Source organism: Octopus bimaculoides, chromosome 6 (assembly GCF_046866305.1).
Source record: "Octopus bimaculoides isolate indiv1 chromosome 6, ASM4686630v1, whole genome shotgun sequence".
Taxonomy (NCBI): Eukaryota; Metazoa; Mollusca; class Cephalopoda; order Octopoda; family Octopodidae; genus Octopus; species Octopus bimaculoides.
Window position 1 is genome coordinate 47358751 of NC_142933.1, and position 22500 is coordinate 47381250.

The 22500-nt window shown below is 37.6% G+C and overlaps 1 protein-coding gene across 7 annotated transcripts in view; it reads left to right on the plus strand.

The window, feature by feature from the left end:
• LOC106873461 (neuronal acetylcholine receptor subunit alpha-10) overlaps positions 1-22500 on the plus strand; it is a 370303-nt gene that overhangs the window by 157584 nt on the left and 190219 nt on the right. Inside the window, exon 2 of one of the 7 annotated variants that reach the window (XM_014920850.3) lies at positions 4636-4650. The exons of the other annotated variants lie outside the window; for them this stretch is intronic. Coding sequence (XP_014776336.1) covers positions 4636-4650 — 15 coding nt within the window. The remainder of the gene's footprint in view (positions 1-4635; positions 4651-22500) is intronic. 7 annotated transcript variants of the gene reach the window in all.

A 22500-nucleotide genomic window follows, 5' to 3' on the forward strand; every position in this document is an offset into this window, starting at 1 on the left:
TGGTGGTGTGTGTTGTTGTGGTGTGTGTTGTGGTGGTGAGTGGTGTGGTGTGGCGGTATTAGGGGGTGTGGATTTGGGGTGAGGATGTGAGGGTAGGGGTGGGATATGTGGGAGGGAGATGTGTGAGGATAGGTGTGGATGGAGGGAGTATCAATGGAGAAGGTGGGTAGGAGTGAAGAGAGGAAGTAGGTGTCAGGGCATGAGAAGAGAGAAGAGGTCGGTGGGAGTGAAGAAGGGAAGTAGGTGTCAGATGAAGAGAGGAGAGGAGGGGAGTCAGATGAAGATGAGCCCATGTGGGGCAAAGGAGTGAAGAGAGAAGATTGGGTTGGGTCGAAGGTCTAGGAAATGTTTTTAAGGCTAAGAAGTCTTTCGTGGTGTGGGATCAACGGATATAGACTATTGATATCAAGAGTAAAGAGAAGTTTAGAGGGGCCAGGAGGGAAGGAGAAAGAGTTGAAAAGACGAAGAGCATGGTTAGTGTCGTGGATGTGTGAGGGGAGGGAAACCACTAGGGGGCAAGGACAAGGTCGAGGTATTTTGAGATCAGTTCGTGGAGCAGTTACATGCGGAGACGATGGGGGGTCGGGAGGAGGAGATGAGGTCATGGATAGTGAAGGACGTAGTCTGTTGGTAGCTAGGGGTGGGGTTGGAGGGCAAAGTGCAATAGAACGAGGTGTCTTGAAGTTGCTGGAAAGCTACAGCCTTGTAGATGTCTGCGCGCCACACCACCACGGCTCTTCCCTTGTCGACCGTTTTTATGATAATGTCTCTGTGGCGTCGGAGACATATATATGCATATATATATATATATATATATATATATATATATATATATATATATATGTATATATGGGAGAATGTACGAAAAAACAACAACAGACGAGGACAGGTGGTGTAAACAACAAAAGGATGTATTAGTATGATGCTCGGGAATACGGAAAGTCTTTAACGTTTCGAGCTACGCTCTTCAACAGAAAGAATACGGAGACAAGGAGAGAAACACGGAGAAAAGAAATTGAATAGTGTTCAGTCAACGGTCAATCATAGCTATGGCTGACCGGAAGTTAGAAATTTTTTTACACAGGAGAGCTAAGAAAAGGGGGAGATAACAAAAGGGGGAGAAAGAACAGTGATCGAAGAACGAGGGGCTGTGTGTGTGAGAGATAGAATGCTGGTGATTTTGACGTATGCATGTGTGAAAATGAGGAGGGGAGTAAGGAGTTGGTCAGTTGTAGTGTGTGCGTGGTGTGATGTGAGGGTGTTGGGAGGTGGGGAAGGCATGGGTGGAGTGTGGGTTAGGCTGAGGGTGGGGTAGAGGTAGGGGTATGTGGGTAGGGGGTGGGTGGTGGGTGTAAGGAATTGGATGGGGTGGAGTGGGAAGGTAGAGTAGGAGTATGTTGGGGTGGGGTGGGATGAGCTTATGAGGGGGGTGACGCTGAAGGGGGAAGGGGAAGGTGGATGTAAGAGAGGGGGAAGGTGGGCATGGGAGGGGGGAGAAAGAGAGGAAGAGAAAGAGAGTGAGAGAGAGAGGGAAAGAGAGAAGAGAGTGAGAGAGAGAGAAGAGAGAAGAGAGTGAGAGAGAGAGAGGAAGAGAGAAGAGTAAGAGAGTATATATATATATATATATATATATATATATATATATATATATGTATATATATATGTATATATATATATATATATATATATATATATATATATATATATATATATATATATATATATATATATATATATATATATATATATATATATACATACATACATATATATATATATGTCTATGTACATATATGTATCTACGTATCTACGTATATATACATATATATCATATATATATATATGTATATATGTACAGGAGTTGCTGTGTGGTAAGAAGCTTGCTTCGCAACTACATTGTTCCAACTTCAGTTCCACTGTGTGGCATCTTGGGCAAGTGTCTTCTGTTAGAGCCTCGAATCGACCAAAGCCTTGTGAATGGATTTGGTAGACGGAAGCTGAAAGTAACCCACCTTACGCGTACACACATACCCACACGTACACTCACATACATACAAATACACACGCACACTGGAAACAAAACACACACACACTACATATACATATACACACTCACACATAATTCAAACTACCAGTACCTTTCTACTGACCATTCTCTTACGTACATGTGTAGGTAGGCACACAATAGGCAGCCACTCCTACCAAAATTCTTACTATAAATTCTTCCTATGACCTTAAACGTTGTGTGTGTCCAACCACACACATACATAAACAGTCACAACTACACACACGCGCGCGCGCGCGCGCTATCATTACGCACACACACACATATACCTCCTTCTCTTGCATTCTCCTGTCTTTGAAAAAAACTTTTTCCCCACCCTTTCCCTTCTGGTCATTTCAATATGTGACCGCGTGTGCATCGTTGGTGATTTTCTTTCTCTGTCTTCCCTTCTTTAGAATTTTTCTATATTTCTGATGAAAAGCTCAGCTCGAAACGTGAAATCCTCTTTTCTTTCCTTTCCTGGGCGTCCAATAACACTGTACTTATTCCACGTCCTCGCGTTGTTGTGTTTTCGTGTTTTTTATCTTGCTTGTTCATGTTTGGATTGACTATATATGTATATATATTTGTGTGCGTGTTTGTGTTTCACAATCGATGTTGGCGTGATTACATCCACGTAACTTAGCGGCTCGGCAAAAGACACCGACAGAATAAGTACTAGGCTTACAAAGAATAAGTCCTGGGGTCGATTTGTTCGACTAAAAGCGGTGAACCAGCATGGCTGCAGTCAAATGACTGAAACAAGTAAAAAAAATAAATAAAAGAATAACAAAAGAATAAAAGAATATATATAAGTATATACATGGGTTCTCAGGCAGCGTTTATATTCCTAATGCTATTGACAGCGCCGGATTGAACGGTACTGTCCAGGTGCCGAAACCAAAGTGATATCCGTTTGGCAGTTGATGATAGGTGTACACTTTTGTTACGCTTGATCGTGAATCTCTTATATCTTACTTTCGTTGTACTGAGTTGTCCATCATTCTTGTAAACGGAGAGTGATTGTAGTTTCACAGATGATGGAGATTACTTACATTCGTATTGGTTGGTTTTTCTTATGGATAATCCTATTAGGCTTAACAACGGTTAATTATTGGTGTCTAATTTTGGGGAGTTCGTTGACACACTCGCGCGCGCGCGCACAGACAGATAGACAGACACACACACACATAATATAATATGACATATAATATACATGCTAATGTGTATTATCTGTCCAGTCCCGCCTCGCTGTATCTTAGTTGAATGTCTTCTTTCCAAACCCCGAGTCGATCAATGTCTGGTGAAATCTCGTCCTATATCTGGATGTGAGTACGAGTGTGAATTTGTGCGCATGTGTGTGTATATATATGTGCGTGTGTATGGGGTGGAGTTTATGTGTTCCAACACTGCTTCAGAAGTGTTGTTTTGTTTACGTCTCTGCAATTTAACAGTTAGGAAAAGAAATGATAGAAAAGTACGAGACTAAAGCAAAATGAGTACAAAGGTTAATTTGTTCGATTAAAACCCTGTATGGTCGCAGACCTATCACTGAAGCAAGTAAAAGTAATAAAAGATTATATATATATATATATATATATATATGTCACTAGTTCAAGTAAAAGAATGTATACATAATGCATACATACATACATTTCAAACTTTAATAGTGACAACGCCTTGAATAGAGCTGCATGCTTATATTTAACCAAGATGAAATCTTATTGCAGTCGAACGAACAGGATGCAAATTGACACCGCTTAGCAACATATCCAGGCACTAGGAACATATGTCGGACGTAAGTTTAAAGGGAATATACTCTATAAAAGGCAGTAATAATAAAAAGGAAACTGTGTAGATATATAAATCTCCACCTTTTAATATCTTTTATATACATATATATGTATATATGTATGTATATATCTATCTATTCTTATGTATATATATATATGCGTGTATATACATATGTTATTGTATATACGTATGTATGTATATATATATATATGTATATACATACATATATGTATTTGTGTATATATATATATATATATATATATATATATATATATATATTTATGTATTTATATATGTAGACAGAGAAAAAGAGAGAGTGAAAGACAGAGTGAGAGAGAGAGAGAGAGACTGTAGTTATCTCGTGATATACATGAACATACTTCATATGCAATTATACGTGTATATGACAGATTTTTGTAGTTCCTGTTTTTTGCCATTGTTTACTTCTTATCCAACACAGATTGAACTGACCTATGTTCCAATAAGTTCAAGCGACGACCCTCCGTGTTTTCTTTACAGCTCGTATGCATCCAGGATTATTGAATGTACTTTTCAGATTCACAAATCGTACGTTGTAATTTGAGGAAGATTTAGCCACTGTTTCTAGCATGTCGGAAAAGATGTTATTTAAGAAAAAGTAAAGCAATATTTATTGGCAGTAAAATTCTATCGTATTTCAATTATTTAAGCTAGCTGTTATGGAGCATTTTACAGTATATTTTCTTATAATGCTCACTAATCATCCGTTAAAGATTTTGCACGCATTTCATCATTTCTATTTTTGTCTTTTCTTACAGAGTGTCGAACTCGTGGTAAGTTATCTCACCCTCATCTTCATCATTCATTACATTTGTCGTAGTAAGGTATTTAACATAATGACACACACACACACACACACACATACACACGCGCGCGCGCGCGCACATGCATGCACAGACACGCTTACAAACAAACACATCTGAGCGTGTGTATGTTTTCCTTGCTCTACAAGTTACCAGTTTTCGGATAAAATTTTCCTCCACCTTGTAGCAACAATACCAATTATTGATACAAGATTTAGTTTTCCACGAATTCAATAACACTTAAGCAAAAGTTTAATTCGATGAACTTTTTGTTTAGGATTTGTTTATTGTTTTTGATGTAAAACCATTCTTATTGTTTAGCATTACAAATTATTTTCAAATATTACAAACTATAAGAGACATGAAAGATAAATCCATTCACAACATACACCATGTCCATTCATTCATATATGCATTAAAATATTTGATTGAAACCATGTTCACAAAACCACAAACAATGGTATACATACATTTTTATAATGATAGAAAATTAATTATATTACTCATTCCATATTTTCATGTTTCATACTATTAATGAAACAATGAATCAATCAAATCATCACTCAGTCGATATATTTATGTATATACCTATCTCTCTCACTGTCTGTTACATTTCTCGTGTGTATGTGTTTGTGTATATGTATGTATATGTATATATATATATACATACACACACACACACACACACACACACACACACACACACACACACACACACACATATATATATATATATATTACAAAACAGATTATAACATTTTCGTTTGTTACATTTTCCGCGGTGTTTTTTTACAGTGCAGGGGCAGATGACAACTCTCATTTCCGGTTAATTGCAGTTACTCTGGGCGTGTATTTGTTGTGATATATAAATAGGCATTTATAGAAATCCTGCTAAACAAATACCCGTTTTGAATATCAGATTATTACGTTTCAATTTGCTTGTCCCTTTCTTCCGTAAAATTGTTCTTTTCAGTCGTTACCGTAGTTTTCATGTGTTTAGTTATTTAAACATTACCAAAAATTATCACTCTTATATTTCGAATCCCTTTTCAATATTTGTCGACTATAGTAACTAAATTTCCATTGCTTTGTATTTATAAATGCATGATCTAAATATATATTTGTTCGTACGCTGAACTGTTTGCACACCAGGTAAATATACATTCTACATTGTTCGAGTTATACTTCCGTTACCTAAATATTAGGCTATGTACTCGTATTAAAAATTCTGTTTCTGTATCGTCATTCAATATTCTAGAGATAGCAACTCTATCCATATCGAATCAAAGTACTTCACAATGCTTTGTGTATTGTAAACGCCCAGATTTTCCTCAATGGCCACACTACATGCTTAAAAATCATTACCTATGATTTTCTTCAAAAGTATTTTGCTTCTTCGGTTCGTGTTAAAAGAAAATGGTATTCTTTTGTTACTAAAATACTTGTTTAGAAAGAGTAAAACTAGTATAAAACATTTCGTTTCCCTTTGATCGTCGTTATAACAACAATAACCCATTTGTTAATAGAACGGTTTTGTTTACAAAACTCTTTTCATCTTCATTCATCAAAATTCATCAGTCTTCATGAATTGCAATTGCACATCTACATAATAAACACATAACAACGTCGTGCTTAAACGTCATCATTCATTACTTCACTAAGAGTATAAATACATGTCCACAACTCACATGTTGATGAATTGTATTGTGTATAAATACTGTTTTGGTGTCAGCACCGATTTTGCTTCCTCACAGTACACATTTCTGAAATGAAATTATGCAGATACGTTTGCAAAACAGAGATTACAATGAAGAATAAAATATATTTTTGGCTATAAAAAACAAGAAGTCTGTGCTTTTTTAACCATTCAATAATTTTTCTTGATGACGGCATAATACATAGAATGAATGAAATTATCTTGCTTGATTTTGTTCATTATCAAAATGAAATTAGAAGGTATGAAAAAAAGAAGACATCCGGTTTACATTTAGCCTACTACATTGAATCAAAGCATGCCATATTAATGCCCTCGATTTATTTTATAGTACGCTAAATGCAACCAACTATTTTCACGTGCAATTCAATTCAAAATTAAATTTGAACACTGAAATATAAAAAAAAGAAAGAAAACGATATGAAGAAAAAACGAAATGAATTTAGAATCCGAAAGAAGAGGACGTTATATTCTCACACTTCATTTGTTAACTAACTTCATAACACAGATAAACGAACTCTACATCTTCAAGAAAAAATACTGATACTCATTCATTTGCTGACTACGAATTTTAAAATTTAGTTTGTTCGTTTAAAATACTATACTTATTGTAAAATACATTCAGTTCGCATATGCAGGGTTTTTATGTTTAATTCAGAAATTTATTAACTTTATCTTTGTTTTCATTTTCAGAAAAAAATACGTTAAACTAGCTGTTTTCATTTTCAGAAAAAATGTGTTAACTAGGTGTTTTAACTGGATAAAATATTGGAATTTAAGTTGTCGTTCTCGGTGAAGTTTTAGTAAATGATATTTTTTATATTGTTTAACTAAAAGCGCTTATTTTTAAAACATTTATTTGATATTCTGCAAATTCGGTATACACATTTATAAAATTAACATTTACTTTAGTGACTTCTCAATAAACAACGTTCCTAGTCAATTTTCCATAGCCATCATTATGATGTTTCTCTCTGGCTGTGCGGCTGAACTTTCTTTGATTTGCAAATATTCTCAGGAGTTTTCCATCACCCACTCAGCCGCAAGTAGCATATAATTGTTCCTGTTTGAACACTGAAGTTGAAAGATACAATTATCACATCTTTGAATTTTGTCCTCTCTTATTTATCGATATAACAGCAAATCTTATAGGAAATGACATTCTTTTTAGAGTGAATGGTTAACCGGTATCAGCCAGTTGACGAGAAATCCAGGGAATCATTAACGTCATTTCAGTATAAATGCCACTAAGTTTGCTAATAGTGTATTGTTAGTAGCTCTGAGGTCCATGTATCGAGAAACCTTTCAGTAGTCATTTATGTGGTCTAAGTTTCGGTAATGCATTACTGGAGCTCTTATCTTGATTTTAATGATGTGCATCACTTATTTAGCGAATATAAAAATTATAACTTGATTTACTTCTACCATCCAGCCTACGCTTCTTAGTGTAATCCTATTTGCGGAAAATTCATTCATAATTCCTTCACTTAATTGACACATATTGTCATGCCTTGTTGTTAGAATAGCTGTTAAAGGCATCCATTGTTCACTTTCATAATATATTGCTACCTCAGCATAAGCAAACTGAACCAAATTTTCCTTGGAATTCATTGTTATACAGAGTTGAATAGGCGACTGAGAAAGGTTTGATTCAGTTAACAATATTTGGATCCCCGCCACTACTTTGCCCATTTCCAGTAACCAGCGTGCATGGTGGTTTAACCGATTAAATACTTCAAAATAATAGTTGTCGAAATAATTAAAAACTCATATTTGTTTGGTATGTAAAACGTCGCACTGCTTTCAATTAGAAAACCTATTTATGCATGCATAACGAAAACAGTTGAGTTCTACGGATTACCAGAGAATTTGTTAAAAACTTTAATACGCAGTAATAATCCCTTCCCCAAAAGTTCATTTTTCATTACGTATTGGATCGAGAGATTCAAATCTTTGAGATGTCAGTGGCATTTTGGGGTTTAGTCCTTAGCCAATAACCGAGCAGAAGGCGCCCAGTTGCATCATGAAAAGATATATGACAGGCGGATATAAATTTTACTTGAATGATCTGCACTGGCCAGTACATCTGAATCAACTGGTTATCCAGTGGACACAGCTTCTGTTGCATTTTCAATGGTCATTGTTTCTTTTCGGCGATGCAGTAAATTTTCAATAAAATTCTCGCGAAACGCATAAATTTGTAGGCTCAGACAGAGAGTAGAAATGAAGAATTGCAATGAAATGTTTGAATCGTTGCTTACCCATCCATATGCATGTGTCATCCTCATTATTTTCGAAGAAATTCGCTATTTAGCAAGCATGTTCAAAACTTGCAATGGGTTACATTGTTGACCGGACTCAAGTCCTCAAAACTTGTAGCTCCATTTTAGTGAAGCAATATACTCTAATGAAAGTTTTCTTTGCAATGGATGAACAATGTATTCTCTACTGGTAGTCCTTGATATTCTTGATGGTTGTTTTGAACTTTTTTGCCAAACTTATTGGATAGTGCTACATAATAATTTTCAGGGAAGTTACAATATAGGGTGTTTCTCGTTTGTGGATCGTTCAAGAAAAGAAGTTGCGAGTTTAGTTGATTGAAGGTTAATTTCCGTATTGTTTGAATCATAAAGTTACTTGGGAATTCGAAAAGTCACTTCCAATGATCTAAAATACCTGCAATTTTCATATTTAATTATATCATCTCTCTGATTTGCATCACTGATATAGCGAGGTCGTAGAATGATCTGCACATTGGAATATGTGTTTATATAGATATCTGACAACGTTGATAGTTGTGCATAGTTCAAAATTCGTGTGGATTTTGTAGTTTTTAAATAACCATATAGTGCTGGGAAATCTTTGAAGAACAAAGATTGTTCTAAATCTGCCCCGTGTCTTTGAGAAAATATCTGCTGCAAAGTTCTATTAAAAAAAGGTAAAAGAAAAAAGATGCTCCACCATGAACAGTCAGCAGTTTGGGCCAAAATATGCTTTTGCTTCTGCTGAAGAAGTTGTCGTCGCGCTTCTCTATGCTGTTTAGTATTTGGAACCAAAATGCATTTTCGCTACTCTTGAAGCAGTTGTCATCGTTTTCATCTATGTTGAGCAGCGTTTTGTTTTAAAATACGCTCACATTGTTTATTTAAAATTGCAGAATCTTAAATTAAGATATATTCTCACAGCTCTCGAGAAAGTTGTTTTCCATGCTTGCCGTCGTCGATCTGCATTTGCTTGTCATTGGTGCTGCCTTTCTGTTGCGTCCATTCTCAGTCTCCTTGCTTCTTGCCATATTCTTGCTGCTTCTTTGCGAGATATTTTGCGCTGATCATCCAAATATGCTTACATAAAGTCCATTTGTAATATATAAGAATAAAAAAATTAATGAAATCTATGCAAATTTCTTGCCTTACACATTCTACTCACATGTAACATTGAAACCGTTTTTACATTTTACTTATTTCATTTAAAGTAAATTTTGTCCATAATACTATCGTAGCATTTTAGTGAAAGCTCTTCTTTATAAGGAAGTTTCCTTATACATGAACAAAGTATTAAATGATAAAATTTAGTGAATTATTTCAGTCACGATAAAGAACGTTTTCGCGACTTTTTAATTTTGCAATCTTTGTGTATAAATGAATAATTCAGCGAGAGCTATAATAACAGAAGACTTGACCATTTTAGTGAATATTTTTTTCTAAAAATTTAGCCACTTAAAAATAAGTTTCAACTGGTAGAAAGAATTGCATTCAGTTACTCGAGTTACGTTTACAGCAGAAATAGAATGTACTGAGTGAAGGTTTTTATAAATCTGTCGCTATTTATGTATTTATTTACTTATTTTTCTAGCTTTACCCATATTTATTGTTTTAGTTTCATCACAGTATTTTATAGTAAATGAGGGTGAATTCTTCACGGCGATTTCTTTCGGTGACTTGCGAGGAAAACGTGAACTTGATAAAAAATGAATAACAATACTTGTTTTTCTTATGTTACGTATATGAATTCATTGAATAAATTCAATATCTCTTTTTTATTCTGTTTCTACAGGCAGCAAAATGATAGATCCATTAGAGCGTCGGATTGAATGTTGTGCACTAAGCGTTCTAATTATATTCACTATAAGTTCTAATCTTACCGAAATATATTTTTTTGACCTTGGAGTCACTAAAAACTTACTAATACTGGGCGGGGGATTGGCCGAACTGAATGAACAAGACACCAATTGCCTAATAGTATTTGTTCCTTCTCTTTTCTATCTAAGTTCAAATCCTGCGGCGGCATACTTGGGTTTTAGATTTAATCTCTCACCAAGTCTAACAACCCGCTTGCCCTTTTGAATGCAGGAAGTGGTGTTCTACGTATTGTCTCCCACCTGACGAAAAAATAAATTCTTTCAAAATCATCTTCATCTGAATGTATGAAGAACGGTCAGAAGGACGGTTGGACAGAAAAAAACGCCTCTTTTTATGATATACAGAGAATGGATAAAATAGGAAAAACACCTTGTTATATGAAATGGAAGTCTTATTATCTATTATGGAGTTAGTTCACATTTTGCACCAGTCTCAGCTTTAATACATCGAGTAATGGACTCGCACAGAAAAATCTGCTTTCGCCCTTTTAATGACGATGGCAAAGAAAAGCGACTCCTCACTTACTGCTCCGAAAGGCGCCATAAATATTCGATTACATTGAGATTCGGTGAGTGCGGTGTGTGTGCAATCTATGCGGACTAATTCATTTTTGTAGTTTTCTTACGAATTTTGAATAAACATTAACCGTGTGAAAAGGTGCTTTATCGCCCTGGAAGATTGCACTATAAGCAAGCAATAATTTTGTACCATAGAATGGACATCACCAACCAAAATAGTCAGATAAACCTTGACGTTAAATCAACCATGTAGAACTACTAAAAAGTCAAGAGACTTTCGTGATATGGTTGTCCAAATGACCACAGCGTCACCTTTATGCTTCACCGTAGGGGTCAAAAGTCAAGACTAAAGGCTTCTTTTGAAATACCTCCAAACATCACAACTTACCAAAGTGGAAACAAGAGTAAACGATGACTCATCGGAGTTGACATTATTACATTGGGCTATTGACCACTTCTGATAGTTTAGTCACCATTCTTTCGACTATCAATGTTGACGGTGTACAGAAGAGGTCTAGTAATTGTTGCCCGCCCTTAGTATCCAGTTTTATGGAGCTCAAGACGAACAGTTTTCATTTGAAACACAATTGGCTGGGTGGTAATTTAGTTCTGCAGTCATTTTTGCTCCCGTAGTTCGATGGTTTGTTTTTTGGCATAGTACATTGCACTTTTCTGCGAGCTTTATCTTCCGCCTAGAATTATGCGTGCCAGAAGTGATTGTACTTTGGTTTGAAATGCAACATGATTTTAGAAACTATACTTCTCTAAACATTAGATAATTCCGTAGTTTTCATTGTTGACAATCCAGCCAACCGCGGTCTAAAAACTTGTTATTTTTGGAAATGAAATAGGTCACAGATATCAACTTATTTAAATATATTCCTTTATTATTTTATTTATTTCAGTCATTTGACTGCGGCCATGCTGGAGCACCACCTTAAGCGGGTTTAGTCGAACAAATCGACATCAGGTCTTATTCTTTGTAAGGCTAGTAGTACTTATTCTATTAGTTTCTTTTGCCGAACCGCTAAGTTACGGGGACGTAAACACATCAGCGCCGGTTGTCAAGCGTTGATGGGGGACAAACACAGGCACAACGGCACACACACACACACACACACACACACACACACACACACACACACACACACACACGCACACGCACACACACACATACACACACACATACACACACACACACACACTCACTCACACACAGACTAGAACAGTTTCGAATTCATCATAATGTCAACAAAAGGAAAAGTACTTAAAAAATAGTGTTTCCATTATATTTTCCACTCCCGTATGTAAAATTTCAATTAAGTCTATTTCAGCATTTGAAGTTTACCTTTAAGAAATTCATAACACACACACACACGAACGTACGCACGCAAGCACGCACACACGCACGCAGTTGCCAGTGAATACATACCACTGACAAAGCTCTGTGAGGCAGAATTGCGCATGTGACATTCTCACCAACGCTTCTAGACGATTTTCTAGTGACATAGTCTCCCGATATATTTGCGATATTAAAATTAAGTATAATACTGCTTTTATTTAACATATTCACTTTGATTCATTCAACCAAAGATTAGTACGTTGTTCGTGCGAGAATGTATCTGCCATTTTCATGAAGCAATTTTCAGGTCTGTGAAGTTTTGATGTTGCTAATCCATTAAGAAGTCCAATTGATGAAAGCTGTGATAAGGATAACGATATTTAGAGTCCAATTGTACCCTTATATTAAAAGTCACATTTATACTAGCAGTTTTATTGAAGGTGATGAGGTAATTAGCAGACCCTAGTTGAAAGTTGAAATCCCAAGTCGTTTGTCAGGAAAATGACAGGGAAAGCAAACATTTTATTAACTCGCAAAGGATTATGGGAATTTTGGTCGTTTTTATTTTCAATTTGTTTTTTCAATGCAAAGTATTAATATTATTCCATAGATAAATGTGGTTGTTTACGCAGTTATTTTCGTTAAACTTCGTAGTTAATATCGTTAAACGTGTCTTAAATTTGAGCGTGTATTTAAGACTCCACAGATACGCATTTCATTTTTGTGGAATACTATACAGAATTTTAGTGCTATCAAATATTGTTTATATATCTATATTTGTTGCATGTGTTGTAGTCTGTTGCAATGACTCCTTGTAAATGCATGTCCAAATGACGAGAGGGTATTGTATATGTATGTCCAATGTAGCATTTGATTCATAAGTTTACAGTTTTATCGATTGCATTGAAATTTATAAATCTGTATTGGTATTTTGAAATGTAGTTTTTGCTGGTTTGTGATTTTGTTTAATGAGGTATTCTGTTCTGGTATTTTAGTGATATATTCTAAATGTGAATCTCTGGTTAGACCAATGTTACATGTGTTCTGTTTTATTAGATAATATTTACTTGCATTTGGTTCTTGCATTATTCGATATGCGTCATGTGAGTATTTTATTGCCGCGTCGTGTATATCAGTATAGATGAATTTGTTTTTGCCTTGTTCTCTGGCGTGGTATACTTATATATTAATGTACCCGTTGTTAACTTATATTTGTTTTACATTTAGAATTTCCTTACCAGGGTTATGTTGATGAATATTCAAAAGCTAGTATAAGAAATTTGACAACGAATATTTTATATGTTTGTTAACATTCATTATCTATGTGCATGTAAAGTCATTTGATTTAATTTTTAGTGTATACAAAGGTACAGTAAATGTTATTATTTTTATTACAAAGTCTATATTTAAGGTGAGTAGTGTTAACGACTGAATTTATAAATATAATAGAGCTATGGTGGATTGTGAATGTAAGAGAGTTTTGTTTTCTAGATCATCTTTAAAACTACCAACCCTTTTGTCAGTATCTGTTATAATAAATATATGATCAACATACTTGGTGCGGACAGTGGATCTGTACTTGGGAACAGCATCAGGCAGGAGAAAGACGCAAATGTTAGCGCGAGTGAGGAGCCCTGAACTTCGGGTTTTCGGATGTATAAACTGCTTTGTGGACAACTGCAGCATACTACGCTGATGCAGGATAAAAAAAGAGAACTAAAAAAGAAAAAAAAACTTCTAGGTAACTTTCTAGCTGTAGTGGGTGGTTTTAGTGTTGAGTATTTTTATACATTATGTAGTATTATGTGATAGTCTCTATCACCGAGATGTATGTAAATAGACTATCAGCCCCTGTGGTAGAAATGTTCCCAACGTTACCTACATCATGTAGGATTTCAAGAATTTGTACATATCTTGTTATATTATGTTGTCTAGCATTTTGCAATTCTATGCGCATGTGTGTTGAGTTTATGTGTTGGAAGGAGTTTATTTTCTTTGTTTATTTTTTAATGCTACCTTAAATGTCTGCGGAGCTAAATTTTTCTATGTACTAGAATGAGATGGATTCCATTTGCGCGTTTACTATGCTAATTAGTTTACTGAATTTAATTTCAAATTGTACCATGCTGATTTTCGATTTTTTTTTTATTTAATGCTTTCTTGTACTACGTTGAGTATTTTTGCAATATATTTGTTACTGTGCAAAATAGCAAACATGTTACTCTTCTCAACTTCTCGGATCATTGTGTGAGTGTTGTTACTCAGTTCATGCTGGTAGTTGTTAATTATCCTCATCTTATTGTGTATATGCGAGTTATACAATCATATTGGAATAATTACTGGTACATACACACATTCATACACACAAACACACACAGCCATCGTATTGAATATAAAGATAATAGCACCATATACAATATATATATGATATATATATGTATATATATATGTGTGTGTGTGTGTGTGTGTGTGTGTGTGTGTGTGTGTGTGTATGTATGTATGTATGTATGTACGTATGTATGTATGTATACATGTACATGCAAACACGTATATATATATATATATATATATATATATATATATATATATATATACATGCACACACATATACATGATGGCTAGTAGAAACATAATGATTGTTCAATGACGTGATCATCCAAATCTGTACCTGCTTTTGGTATCATTTTTCTCAGCTTAGCATCAATACACTCGTTTTTCAATATTCTACCGACAGAAAATAAAGTCTTCTACATCTACAATTTTTAGATTAACTCAATCAAATGTGATACACCGATTGGTTGAAATAGCACTTCTTTGTTTCCAACGTCTAATTTGAAACCGGATTTTGTGACCAACGGTCATTTTGAGCCCCTGCAGGATTCTCATGATCTGTTGTGCCCTATGAGCGATGAAAATGCAGTTATTTGCATACAGTAACTTTCATACAAAGTGGTTGTAGTTTTTGCTCTAAAACTGTTGATCTTGAAGAGGTCGGTAGTCTGATGAAACTATACATAAATGCCATTCTAGAAAACTTACAAAACTTGCTATTGTTATTCACTCATAAACAGTCTTGTTCAATCCCTTCACTGTTCGTAATGTTCGACTGGTTGCTTTTCAAAATGTTTAAAACATATTTTTTTATTCATATATTTACTTCTACATATTCCATTACGTCAACTCTATTTTTCCTCGGTATCTTTTACATAGTTATTTCCCTTGAAATTTTATACACCGATTAATAACAGTGTACACAAACACTAGCCAAATACAAGCATATACATACAAATCCACACACACATTTGCACAGGAACGCACGCACGTATACATACACATGAGCAGTTTTTCCCTGAAAAATTGTTTCCACTTCAAAGCAGTGATTAGTTCGAAGCTGTGGTAGAAGACAATTACCTTAGATACCATTCAGGGATCGAATACGTAGCCACGTCTTTGCAAGAAAACTAAAGTAAATAAACTGATGTTGGTCTGCATCAGCAAAATATTCAATAAGACACAAAATTAAGGCGGCGAACTAGCAAAATCGTTAGCATGCAAGGCAAAATGCTTAGCAGCATTTCGTCCGTCTTTGCGTTTGAGTTCAAATTCCACCGAAGTCGTCTTTGCCTTTCATCCTTTGGTGGTCAATAAAATAAATACCAGTTGAGCACTGGATCTGATATAGTCGACTTCACCCATATCTCAAACTTGCTGGTCTTGTGCGAAAATTTGAAAGCAATATGACATGCGATATTGAATAAGATTTTAAGCAGTGGTGAGAGAGGAAGTCGAAGAAGAAATGAGAAATATTTTGAATGATTTTTTTTTTAATGAAATCGAAAAGTGTTAATAAAACGATAGTCTGTAAAATTCACTGGTAGAAAATATTCTAAAAAAAAAAAAAAAAAAAAGAGAAAAGGAAGACTAGAAAATGTAGAGATTTTAAAGAATATTATACACTTATAGCGGCACAGTGTATGTGCGTACATATATATCCGCATACCTCGTACCTGATGGTGATCACAATTGGGATACTCTTAAACAAAGGTCTGCTCAAGCAGGATTGATCTGGGTTAAACAACGAAAACCGGAAGTGGCGAGAAAGTAGTGTTTAAAATGTTTTACTTGCACACACTGACACAACTCATCAAACATATACAGCCGAACGTAGTAGATTGGTTTCAGAATGCAAAAAGAAAAATAAAGACAGCTAGAAAAATGGTTAGAGAAAAAGGCGAAACTAGAAGTTCGGGAAGCAAACCAAGGGACTTTAGAGAAACACTACCTCTATCCGATGTATCTCGAACTTACCATTCTCAATCAGCAAATACTCTCCCTTATTGCTCATCAATCTATTTTTCCGATTATGTTCTTATCACCATTAACCTTATCCTAAATATATTGAAAACGTCCATTATCAACAAAATTCATTAACTACACCTTAAAATATTTCAACGCATCACACTGGGTATGAGAAATTTATATATTGTCAAACCCAATGATAACAGCGTATCAGGCCTAAAATACTCGAAGCCAGTACCACCGCACACCTCCATCTTTTTGAGCGTGTTCTTTCTCTATATGAATTCTTCTGATATGATGAGTTGTATCCAGTGGATTAGAAGAATAACCGTCGATGAAATCAGGCCGCAATCTACTTGCCGGCGAAACTGACATACAAATATTTACCTTATTTATTGGACCGATCTTAATAATATACTCCGAATTCTCATCTGCAATTCTGATTACGAAGATTTACATGCGGATATACAGCGTGAATATATGCAAGTCAAGGTCTGCATAAAAATATGGGTGGGAATGGGATCGAAAAATCTTCGAGTGTTTGCAACAGAATGTATTCTGCTAAAACCTCTTACGAATCAAGCGGTGTTATTTAATGAGAATGGGAGACAAAATGTTCGGGACGTCTCTAAACTCATGATAAAGTTCAATATAGAAAGCGTAGTTTCGGACAGAGTGCGTCTAGAGATAATTTTATACACGTAAGACATAATGAGATTTCTATCATTTAACCTCTTAGCACTTCTCTTTCCAGCATCAAGGAATGGCTTTCTTTCTCTGAATACCCACGCTTAACATTTTTTAAAAGCGCCCTTGTTTGTGGAGGTTGTACGTATGCACACAGGCACATACTTCTGTTTCTTACCTGCATTTACCCAATTCTTATTACAAGCATTCTCCTCTCCTTTCTCTAACCATTCTCTTTATGTATTTCTCCTCACTCCTCAGACCATTTCCTTAATATTATCCTGTGTGAAAATGCGTTTGTGTCTTCGCGGGTTTTACTTATGAATGTCTTTATGAACGTATGTATAAATACAAATCGTACTTACGTAACAATGCTTTTAACTGTGGTGTGGATATAGGCGCATGTATGCCTATATGTATCATTATATAGATAAAGCACACGTACATGCACGCACGCACACACACACACACACACACACACACACACACACACATATAAAGATAAATATATTCTATCAGGAATGACCATAGGATTGAACCTAGAAAGTTCCCCTCCGAGGTACAAGTCCCAGCAAGGTTGTTTATGGAAGACCAGCGGTCACCCATGCATACCAGCCTCCCCTCTCGATGCCACCGATGTTATTTATAGGAACGACAAAGGCCGATACGGCTTAGCCCCAGTGACTGCAGCAACGTGAAATGAAATATCTCGCTCGAAACACGACACATAGCCTAGTCCAGGAATCGAACTCACTACCTCATGGTTGTGAGCCCGCCGCTCAAACCATTGAGCCATACACCTTCACATTCATATATGTGTGTATGTATGTATGTGTGTTTGTGTGTGCGCGCGCGTGTGGACACGTTTATATCTATCTATCTATCTATATATCTATCTATCTATCTATCTTTTCTCACGGACGTGCTGTCACATCGGCTGCGAAGGTAAACGTTTATTTGACCATTTACTGTCCACATTTTGTTGGGATTTTTAAATAATTTTGTTGCGAAGCACCTAGGCTTCATTTGTGTGTATTTTCAAGGGCAGGAATTGACCCCCAGGGGCAGTTTCGGCCCTAGCAAAATACAAAAATTTCCTTCTTGACATTTGAAAAATGTCGAGAAACATAATTTTGGAACGCTTGTCTTGTTCTTTTGACAAGCATTTCCCGAGGCTTCAGATGCCAGAAGAGAAAAAAGAACAGAATAGCGCGTGCTCATGCAGTGACAGGAACGCAGTTGCTGTAAACGTCACAAAGACTGTGAGTACAGCTACTAACAGCCCTCTCACCACCACCACCACCACCACCACCACCACCAACACCAACAACAAAAACAAAACTGTAACCAAGGTTACAAAACCATGCGTAAAAACCGTCACAAATGTCTCTGACGTAAGCACCATCGCTGCTGACGCCATCATCACCACCACCAACGACAACGACAACAACAACAACAACAGCAACAACGACAACAACAACAACAACAACAGCAACAACAAGGAAGTAAAGTTATCGGCCGTCAGCAATGACACCATCACCTGTTCAACAAACTCTGCTGCCACTACCACCACCTTTGAACCAGGCAGTACATACACCAACATAAACAAAAATATCCAGAAGAACATGTCCGCCAGCACAACAAAAACAAATTTCGCAAATGCTCTAAAGGAAAAAAGAACAATAGTGACATTCACACAAAAACAAATAAAAGACAGAAAATCCCTTCTTACGAAAGAAGGAGATGATGTCAGAATAAACATACCAAAAGATATTATAGAAATGAAAAACAAAAAGTGCATCATTTATAAACTGGTAAACACAAAAACCAGACGTGTAGAAAATGTTAGCACAGATAAAATTGAAGTTTGTCTTAGAAAAATTTGGCCTTATCAGAATCATGTCACCTGGGGAAGGAAATTTGGAACGGTGCAAGTAAGGTTTCTGGATGAAAATTTAGCTAAACAATTTTCGACACTCTCTCTCCGCACAGATGACTTGGTAATGATACCGAGTTATCTAGGACAGAGAGTGACCAAAGTTATGATAAAAAATGTGCCATCGGAGGTGGACACCCAATGGCTGATATCGGCCGTGTGCCTGGAAATGGAGGAGGCAAATATTTTGGAGATTACGGTCGGAGAGGAAAAGAACTGGGGAGGGAAAAATCTGGAAATCCTTCTCCACATCACGGAGGAGGCTTCACAGAAAATTCCTCCAAACATTAGATTGGCAGAGGACCACAAGCTGTATGTGGTGGTAGAGGGCAGGCGACCTCGCTGTTACCTATGCAACAGCGAAGCACATCTGAAAAAGGACTGCCCTCTGGCCGCTAAACAAAAACAACAACAACAACAGAAGCAACTACCAAATACCCCCAACAGAAAAACCTTACTACCAACACCACCAGCAACACAAAAAACAACAACAGAAATAGCAGCAATAACCACAACAGAAAAGACAACAGAAACTGCAAAAACAGAAGAAGAAAAAGAAAATTCCAAGACTGCCTCTCCCTCCCCCATATCACATACACCACACATAAATAACAAGGAGCCAACATCAATAAAAACAGCAACACAAACATTCACAGAAACACACACAGACGCACAAAATTTGCCGTTACCTCTTTCTGACTCCTCAGATCTCCCATCATCCGATGAAGAGAGTGGGGAGGAGTGGAAAATAGCTACGAAAGGAAAGAGGAAGCGCAGTAAGAAGAAAACAAAACAAAATGCAAACACAAACAAAGCAGGGAGATTCACATCTCCCGAAAATACTACTAACACCAATAGTAATATAAAAAAAACAATGCTAACAGCAATAGACAGTACAAACACAGAGTTGATGAATTACATCAACTCTAAAACAAACATCACAAATAACGATATCAAAACCAACAACCACCCACGTACAACACCGCCAAAACACATTAAAATTATTCATGTAACACCAGCATTACACAACACAATAAAATCCCTCTACCCCAACTCGGTAGGGGGATTCCAGAAATATTTGTGCAAGAAATTGTACAATAGCCTCCTTGGTGAAAAATCCAAGGAGGAAACAAAACTTTCTAACGGCAAGTAACACTCTGTTCTTTTGTTTTGTGCTTTAAAGCACACGTATAAATAGAATCATGGTGAAGATTGGTTGTGTGAATGTGCGTGGCTTAGGGTCCCCTTGGAAACAAGGGTACCTCTTAAATGACATCAAGTCACACAATTTGGATATCATAGCCATTAGTGAGACCAGACTCCATGAACCGCGGGCCCTAAAGTCCATGTTTGGCGGACAGTTTAACATTTATTTTTCTCCCTGTCTGCCGAGGATGGGCGGTAGTGGCACGGCGGTTCTTTTTCGCAAGAGTCTGGATCTCCAAGTAAAGACGATATTTACGGACCCGGAGGGTAGACTGGTTGTCCTAGATGTGGACGGCAGCGATGGAGGCGCTTTTCGGTTGCTGGCAGTTTATGTGCCTCCTTTAACAGGTCGGTCAGACTTCTTTCGACGTCTAGAAGTATTCCTGGGAACGTCTCGTCCCTTACTTTTAGTGGGGGATTGGAATGCTACCTTGGACACGCATCTAGACTACGTGGGGAGTGACAAAACTAGAAGGGGATGCAAAGGCCTCATAGACCTGCTCAGACGCTTCCAGTTGTCTGACAGGTACCGACTCGACCACCCAAATGTGCCAACGTGGACTTGGAGCAACCGCATTGGGTCGTCGAGATCGTATCTAGATAGGATAGTGTGTAGGACAAGAGATAGAGATAGTTTAGGATGTCCACAGTTCCACATAGTCAGCTACACGGATCACAAACTTGTGACGTGTACGCTAGACTTAGATAAGGCACATAGGCAGGGTCCCGGTTACTGGAAACTAAACGCGTCTTTCCCGTCGAGACAGGTTTTCAGAGACCGGATTAGCACGTTAGTAAAGAGGGCTTTGACGGGAGCCATCGTCAACAACAAATGGTGGTTTGCCCTCAAGAGAGCAGTGAGGGCGGAAGCAATAAGGTATAGCAGGGCACTAGCTGTAGAGAGGAACAGAGAAGAGGGGGAGCTAGTGATAAAGTTAGAAGAGGCATTGCGAAGTGGCATCGCATCCGACGTTTTAGCGGCGAGGTTGGCCCTCGACCAACACTTCAATGCTAAACACGAAGGGTGTGCTGTCAGGGCAAGGATGCGTGCTCTGAGGAATGAAGGTGTTGGAGCCGCACGAGAGGCCCGGGTGGCGGAGGCGCAGCGGGGTAACAGAGCCACCATCCGGTCTCTGGTAGACGAACAGGGGCGCGAATTGCTCGAGCCGAGCAAGATGTGCGAAGCGTTTCAGCGGCATTTTGCCCGACTGTTCGGGAGGAGTGGCGAGCGAGAAGGCAGGGTGGACTTTAGTGCCTACCTGCACAGCTTGCCACGACTCTCGGCAAGAGAGGCGGAGTGCTGCGAAGGGGTCATCACGGCGGAGGAGGTGAGGGACGCGATGGCGGGTTGCTCGACGGACAAATCTCCGGGTTTGGATGGTCTGCCCTACGAGCTTTACAACTGTATGCCAGACTTGTTTGGAGAAGTCTTGGCGGTCGTGTACTGCAACTGGCAGCAGAACGGGAGCATTCCCGGTTTTGTGAGCCGAGGAGCGGTAACGCTGTTGAAGAAAGATCCAAACAAGGGGGACGCCATAGATAACTTTAGGCCCATCACTCTGCTCAATGCAGACATGAAAATTTTGGCCACGGTGTTAGCCAAGCGGTTGACGCTTGTCATCGAGAAACTGGTCGGCACGGAGCAGACGTGCGCCGTGCCGGGCCGGAGCATCCATGACAACCTCCATCTGATGCGCTACATCATAGAGAGGGTAGTTAAGGAACCTGGCATGGGTGGGGCCCTGATCAATTTGGATCAATCGAAAGCTTTCGATAGGGTAGACCATCGATACTTGGAGGCCGTCCTCGAAGCGGCCGGCTTCGGTCCCGTTTTCCGCGGCTAGATGGCTGCCTTGTACACAGGCATCCGTTCGGTTGTTCGCGTCAATGGACGTCTATCGGGACCCTTCGACATTGCACGTTCGGTTCGTCAGGGATGCCCCCTGTCGCCGCTCCTGTACGTATTGACTCTCGAGCCA